This window comes from Coloeus monedula, assembly GCF_965178545.1.
Source record: "Coloeus monedula genome assembly, chromosome: 3".
In the NCBI taxonomy this organism is placed as follows: Eukaryota; Metazoa; Chordata; class Aves; order Passeriformes; family Corvidae; genus Coloeus; species Coloeus monedula.
Window position 1 is genome coordinate 25435 of NC_138783.1, and position 7623 is coordinate 33057.

A 7623-nucleotide genomic window follows, 5' to 3' on the forward strand; every position below is an offset into this window, starting at 1 on the left:
GTTGCATTTTCTGTCATATAATTATCATATCTATAATGTCCTGAAGAGCAGCCTCCAGTCAGTGACATCAACAGTTTACACAGCAGTTGAACTAAGAATAACCTTGGAGAACTGACCCATGTCAACCTCTTATGAGTGTAAACTGTAGTTCACAACAGTTTCTGTTTTTTCATGATCACAGAAGGGCCTCAGTTGGATAAAAGAAGAATTGTGTTCAAAAAATACAAAACTATTCTGCTGAATGTTCACTTTACTGTATCTCAGAAGAGGAGAGGAAACAAAACTGAAAGAGTAATACTTAACAAAGTATTTTTGCTCCCTTATAAAAAGAAGGACAGGACAACATCAAAAACAGCTTCCCTAGAAGAATGCAGGGAAGATACATGATAAGTGGCATCAGCTTGGAAGAGGGATCAAAACTCTTTCTTTGATTGCTTTTACTAATGACATCTGTTTAAGCAAATCCAATTCAGAGCAGTTTCAGGAATCCCAAACTTGTTCTCTTTCTGAGCACTATTTGGAGGGCATGATCTGCCTGACATCAGTGTCTGTCTAGCAGTGGACATCTGTGGTCACTATGCAGGTGCTCGATTCACATCCTGTTTCCTTTTCCTCCCTCCCCATTTCTGCAGTTCCATTTATAGGTGAGTTCCCCAAAGAAGAGCTGAGGAACATAAGGGATGACTCTTCCATACTCACAGTCCTTTGGAGATAAATACACAGAGATAGCAGAAAGAGTCAGAATTTCCTTTAATAAACCAGTGCAGTATCAGACAAGTCAGAGAGATTGGTTAACTCTGTTTAAGGCAGACAATTTTGAAGATGGTGGGAGTGACAGATGTACATCTTTGCTACAAATTTGAAAAATGAGACATTCTACTTTCTGAACAAAATCCTGGCTATCCCAGAATTTTGCACTGTGTTGAACCATAGAGTTTTAAGAGCTGAGAGGTTGTTGAAGACACCAAAATTTTGTAATTAACTTACTGGGCCTCTTTAAGGAGGGTGTTACGTCTTCCTGTGCATCATTCAAGCAGCCTGGATTTCTTTCAGAAAGATTTCTCACTAAATCTGTAACAAAACATTAGCCTGTATGACATCCTGCCCCAAAAGTAATAAATATAAATATTATTAATAAAAAATGTCCCCCTCCAAGATTAAATAAAAGCTTACACCTATATACCAAGAGCATCCACGGATCATGTCACACAAATTTATATTTGACAAGGGTTTGTGTGGGAGGGCACTTGTGCCTGCTTTGTACAGGGAAGCTCTGGGGTTCCCAGGTTCACGACTGATGGGTCTGCACTTTGTGTCTGTTGAGGCTCTGGGTGCCCAGGGCCATGAGCAGTTCCCGGGCTGGGGATGGCGGGTGGGGCTGGCCTGTGATGCGCTCTGGGGCCTGTGACAGCACAGGGGCCGTGTCACAATGGGGGCAGCTATAAAAGGCCCCATTGGTTGACGCTGCCCCCAGTAGAGCCTGGGCAAGCGGTGAGTGCCCACAGGCGGTGGGGAGGCAGGGCTGGGGGAGGGCTGGGGCAGAAGCGCTGGCACCCGGGGCGTGTGTTCTGTCCCTGCGTCCAGGGCCCAGCCCCTGGTGGGAGCACCTTGCTCAGGCTCGGTGCTTGCTGGGGCAGCGGTGCAGGCCTTGCCTCCTGCCAGCTGCCGGGGCCTCTCCTTCCTGCTGCCACATCCCCGTGGCTCCTGCCCTGCACTGGCTGCCTCCATTCTGGCCCTACTGAACCCCTTCTGTGTGTCCTCTTGCAGACCATGGCTTTCTTGTCATTGCTCTTCGTGCTCGTGCAAAGCCTGATCCAGTACCCCCAGCCAGCTGGGGATGGGCTGGATGAGGCCACGCACCGGCGAATGCAGGAGCGTGAGGAGCTGCTCGACCGCGAGATGGCTCGGCTGCTGCAGGAGCTGGAGCAAGGGCCCCCGGAGCAGCAGGACGAGGGCTGGGGAGCCCTGCTCTTTGGTGCCCTGCAGCAGTGGCCATTCTGGGCTCTTGCTGGACTCCTGCTCCTCTTGGGCCTGTGGTTTAGCTGCAGGAGGAGTCCTGAAGCCAGCAAAACCAACAGCAGCGGCAAGGACCAGACCTCCTGCAAGACCTTGGGAGAGGAGAAGGAAAAAGAAAAGGAAGAAGACAGTTTGGATTCCGAGAGAGATGGAGAAAACATTGATGTGACTGTGGAGGCAGATGACAGTGGCAGCGGAAATGAAGGAGAAGGCAGTCCTGTGGCTGCAAATGAAGGAGACGACAATGATGCCAATGAACGAGATGAAGATGTGAAGTTGAAGAAAGACAGTGATGTTAAAAGTGATGATGGCCATGATGCAAGGAAAGATGAAGGCTGGAGTGATGGGAATATGCCAGGAGACAATACTGCTGAAGGAAATGAAGAAGAACCTGGCAATGTTACTGGAGGTGTGGAAGACCTAGATGAAGCAAATGAAGGAGAAAACAAGGATGTGAAGGTGGAGCCAGACAAGGATGCTGGAAAGGAAGAAGAAGGAGATGGAAATGAAGAAAAAACCGATGATGCGTATATGAAAGCAGGCAACAATGACGTACGTGAAGGTGAAGATGGAAAGGAAGAAAAAGCGGATGTGAAAGTGCAGGAAAGCAGTGATGCCAGTGAACAAAGAAGCAGTGATTGGACAGGACAAGAAGACAGCCGTGATGGTGAGAATGCAGTAGACCATTGTGGTTTTGCTGCAACTGAGGAAGAAAAGAAGGACATTGGAAATGAAGAAAGCAATCTTGGAGACAAAGATGAGAAAGCCAGTGCTGCCGATAGGAAGGGAGAAAAGAATGAAAATGGAAATGGAGAGGAACATGGCAATGTTGCTTCAACTGAAGAAGGTGTTGATAAGATAAATGAAGGAGAAAGCAGCAATATGAAGCTGGAGGAAGACAGTCATTCCAGTGAACACAGAGCCACTGATTGGAATGGGAAGGATCAGGAAAACAGGGATGCGAATGTGAAAGGCGAGAAGAATGAAGATGGAAAAGAAGAAGAAGGTGGAAATGTGGCTGCCAGTGAAAAAGAAGGCAGTGGTGCTGGCAAGGACAAAGGCAGCAGTGGTGGAATTGAAGAGGAAGAAGACACCTGTGACGTTGGGAATAAGCAAGGGATCCTTTTAGTGGATCGCATACAGTGTCCTGTCGAGGACGTGGAGAGAGGTCGCTCAGTGGCAGCTGAGCTGATGGAGAGCTTCACGCGTGTCTTTATTGACAGCGTGAGCAATAGTTTCTACCCGGTGCCTCAAGAAGCCATCGGGGTGGGCAGTGCCTTTGAGGGTTGGAGTCCCCGTGAGCAGGATGTGGTGTACCGCGTGCTGGTCCCACTGAATCCCCCACCGGGACACGCCTTCCACCTGGAGCTGAACAGTGCAGGGCAGATGGCAGCAAGGACCTTCTGCGTCCGTGTGGAGCTGGTGTGCACGTGCGAGAGGGAGCAGCTGGGCGAGAAGCTGTTGTGCTTCCTGCACCACTCGCAGGAGGAGCTGCGGCGGAAGCAGAAGCCCAGCCTCCTAGAGATACTCTGCACCGGCTCCTACCTGGACGTGGAGAAAACCTCCCACTGGTTCTACCAGCTGGTGAGATGCTCATGGCTGCATTTGCCTCAGTCGTACTCATGGCACTTGGTGTTTCAGCCCTGCAGCCGGTCCTGCCAATTCCGGCTGAGCAAAGGCAAGAAGAGCCTGATGGTGGAGATGCTGTTTGGGGTGCGCCACGGGGACTCCGACATCTTTGTGGTCAGCCAGCCCACAGAGGCCCAGAAAGGCGGCTCCAGCATCTTTGTGAGCAGCCAGCCCGCCGAGGCCGACTCCATCGCAAGCACAGCGTGGCCTGAGACGTACGCTGTGGCAGAGGCAAAATTCTTCCAGCACGTCGCCAGGCAGGTGCCGTGTGAGAGCTTGCACCTGAAATGCCTGCAGCTCTTCACCTGCATCCTGAGGGGCACAGGGTTTTCCAGCTCGACCTGGAAGACTGTGGTCATGCACGTGCTGACCACCGTACCGCTGTCCCAGTGGCGCAGGAGGGAATTTGCGCGGCGGCTGTGGGACATCATGGCATACCTGCGCCGCTGCCTGCAGTTGAAACGCCTGGAGCACTTTGTCCTGGGCAACCAGAGGCTTCCTGCGGAGATCAGCTTGCCGCCGGCAATGCGAACGGTCGAGCCGCTCAACCTCTTTGAGCACCTGGCCCGAGATCCGGCCGCCCACGCAGAGGCGATGCGAGCTTACGGTCAGCTGCGATTCCGCCTCTGGATGCTGCTCTCCAACCACTGAGAGGAATTCCCTGCACAGAGCTGTGCTGGGGGGGCTCCCACCCGATGGCAGCCACGTGAGCACTGCATAATTCTTGCTTTTTTCACTGGCAATCCTGAAGCTGCTTTCCTGTTCCTGCGGAAGGAAGATGCTGCGGCACATTAATTCATTGTGCAGACACACATCTCTGCGTGGCCTTGCCCTTCACCTTTCAGTTTACCACGGTGCTGTTGCAATGTTCCTGCGTCTACGAGGCAGAAACTGGCTCCACCTGCACATCCTTACAGAAGACTATGAACTGACAGAGGTTGCTTGGCATACCTCCAAGTCCAAAAAAGAGCCTGTTAGGGACTTAATGTAATTCTTCAGTAAGCTGTACTTATTGTAGTTTTTTAAGGATGTAGTTTTTCTTAGTATATGAAAGTACAACAGGTAGTTTTAAGTCACACTACCATGGAAGAATAGGTAGTCCAAGTTTTCATAATGGGAACTGGATATATTATCCATGCTTCAAGAGGCCCTTTAGTATTGTCAGTGGGTAAACTATTTTGTAAACTTACCCTTAGTTTAGGCAATTAAACTACACTGCTGTAGTTGCTTGGCTGCTTTTCAGTAATATCCAGATATTTATGTTAGGAAAAACAATAAAAGGAGAGAAGTTTCTCAAATTGCCTGAAAAGTGTCCTTCTTTATATTTAATCCAATGGTTCTTAGAGAACGTCCATCCATTGCAGCTACCTGAAAAAATGACAGAGTGACTCAAGCGGTGATTGTGTCCAGCAGTCACATCTCGGTATTGCACTTCTGCAACTCACTAGAGCAGGGGATTAATTTTGTCTCATGAATGCAACCAGAAGTCATGATGGTTGAAACAGCTAAAATATTAATTAATCCTCCCAGTGCTGCTTCAAACCTGCCCCTCCTCATTCAGAGCATGGGAAAGAAAGCTGCTGTGGCCCACATCAGAGAGGGAAGGCCTCTGAAGGGACAGGAACAAGCAGCTCCATGTGAGGAGAGCAGGCAGGAACCTCCCAGAGGAGGATCGCTGCCAACAGCAGAACTCGCTGTTCCACTGAGAGGGAACTGTGCTCGCTGGGGTCCCTGCCTTTTGCTTCCTCTGCTGGGCAGGCACTGCTCCCACCACAGCCCCTTTGGCCCAGCTTGTGGAAGGAGGAGAACACCCTCCCTGCTCCCTTCTCCCCAAACACACACACCCACTTTGTTCCCCTCTCCTCTGCCCCCAGCTGCAGAGACCTGCCCTTTCCCTTGCTCCAGCGCTCATCAGCCCCTTCCACAAGGACATGTGCTCTCAGTGGGTAGGACTTGATCTCTGTGTGCCATTGAGCCTTACGGCCTGACCGCACAGCTTGTGTGGCCTCTGGAGCGATGCTTGGAGTCAGGGAGAAGCACGGCCCCCATGGCTTCTTGCTGCACAATGCACCCAGGGCTAGATTGGCCAGGGCCAAAACTATTGCAGGTGGTTAAACTGTGGGTGTGGCTGTGAGTTTTGGTGCAAGTGTGCTGTGTGTCTGAGGAGCATGCTGGGAGAGGGGAAGGGCAGAACCTACAGCTGTCCAGTGTTGCCACTGAAATACTGCTGTGCAGCTCAGGTGCTGATTTTAACTGGTCAGTAGTATGCAACCCCACTAGGATGGAAATTGAAAACAGTGCTCCATAAGAGCAAGCATAGCCAAATGATCTGGATGTCTTTCTGGCACTGAGCTGTTCTTTCAGGCCTTGAAAACAGGGGCAGCTCTGATAAAGTAACTGAGCAGCTGGTTGGTATTAACTCTCCTTTGCACTGTCAATTCACCTTCTTTGGGAATAGCTCACCCTGCTCTGTGTCTTTCCTAAGCCTGTCAGTATCGATGTGAATGTGCTTTTCACACCCATGCCATCTGGCACTGGTATTACACCAGAGTTCCTCCTGCCACTGCAGTTCAAGGTCTTTCAATTTTTGCATGAAAGTCTCGTCTCCTATGTTATGGACACTGCACTCCTTAGGAAGCTGACAAATACATTTGAACATAGTGGGAAAAATGTTGAAGTGGAAGCGTTGCGAAGATGTGTGGCCAATTTCACAACATCTTTCCTGTGGAACTGCTGCAGGCTGAACGGAGCAAGTCCTGCTGTCAGATGTGCATTTGGAGAAAGCAGGTTTGAATAAAATAAGTCACAGCCAGAGAACTGTCAGCGCTTATCAATAGTGTCAAGATACGAGTTTCTGTAGCTAATTGTCCTTTGGATTTACTGAAGAAAATCCCTTACTGGTTTACATCCTGGACACTGAAATCCACAAGAAAATTCCCATTTGCTCCAAAGCGAAGTCCCTTTCCCTTTCTTCCTGCTTCCTTCATCAGTGAAGCACAAACTGAGTTAGAATTTAAAACTGTGTTGTTCTCTGTACAGCCCCTACCAGAGAGGATGAGCAGAAGTATCAGGACAACCTGGTGGTGTCTTCTCTGGCCTTAAACATCTGGGCTGTAAGATGTAGCGAAGTCATTTATCTTGCCTCAGCGTTGCCATGTTCATGTCCAGAGAATGGCCTGTTGTCAGAAGCCTTTCTGAAGATGCAGTTACTTGAAAATTGCAGGTGCAGGTGCTTGCAGCTACTCTAACCTTTTGTGCATCCTTCTGAGGGAAGCATAGTCTGAAATGAAGAAGTGGCAGTATTTTGAAGGCAAGTGCAATTAGAAGGAGGGTAATTTGTTTGGAAAGGTGGGGATAGCACTGCCTATAATTTCACAAAGCATACTTTGAGAAAGGAAGAGCTGTGTGCCTTAAGGTGCTAATCATGATCAGCATGTTCCATTCTGAACACCTGGACATGCTTGCAAAATACAGGACATGTCTCCATCCAGGCTGGAAAGAAGGAGCCCACTGCTGCAGGGTGGAGTGGGTTCCTTTGTGCAAGTCAGCACAAGTCCCAAAGCCTTGAGGTGGACTGGAAGGTAGAGAGCTTCTAGACACATGCTATTGCCACAGAGTGTTTGGTTGGTGTTGCCTGTTCCTAAGAGTGTGGACTAATCTCCACTCTTCATTCCCCGTGTCTGTTTCCTTCCTAAGGAAGATTCACACCTTTCTGGTTGCAGGTCATGTGCTTATGCAGCTAAAGGTAGCTGGGAGGCTGCTGAGCTGAGCTGAGCTGGTAGGCTAAGTGGAGCAGTAAAAGTCTTTCCCAGTCAGTGAGTTGACCTCAGGTCCTTCAAGTAATGCAGTCCAAGAAGATTTTGCCAGTATTTCCACTGGAAGCCTACCACGGGTCTCTTGCTTTTTCTGTGTTTGACTGGCTGATAGATTGGGAGGGACAAGGGGGTGTGAAATGCTTGACCAGGGCATGAATGAAAT

The 7623-nt window shown here is 49.6% G+C and overlaps 1 protein-coding gene across 1 annotated transcript; it reads left to right on the forward strand.

Annotated features, from left to right (window-relative positions):
• Nucleotides 1-1770: 1770 nt before the first annotated feature.
• On the forward strand, nt 1771-4296 carry LOC309570867 (inositol 1,4,5-trisphosphate receptor-interacting protein-like 1; the record flags this gene model as incomplete). The annotated part of the gene is made up of 3 exons (XM_082277879.1): nt 1771-2053; nt 2558-2650; nt 3023-4296. 3 exons carry the CDS (start codon nt 1771-1773, stop codon nt 4294-4296), a joined length of 1650 nt encoding a protein of 549 aa, XP_082134005.1.
• Between the last annotated feature and the right edge of the window lie 3327 nt (nt 4297-7623).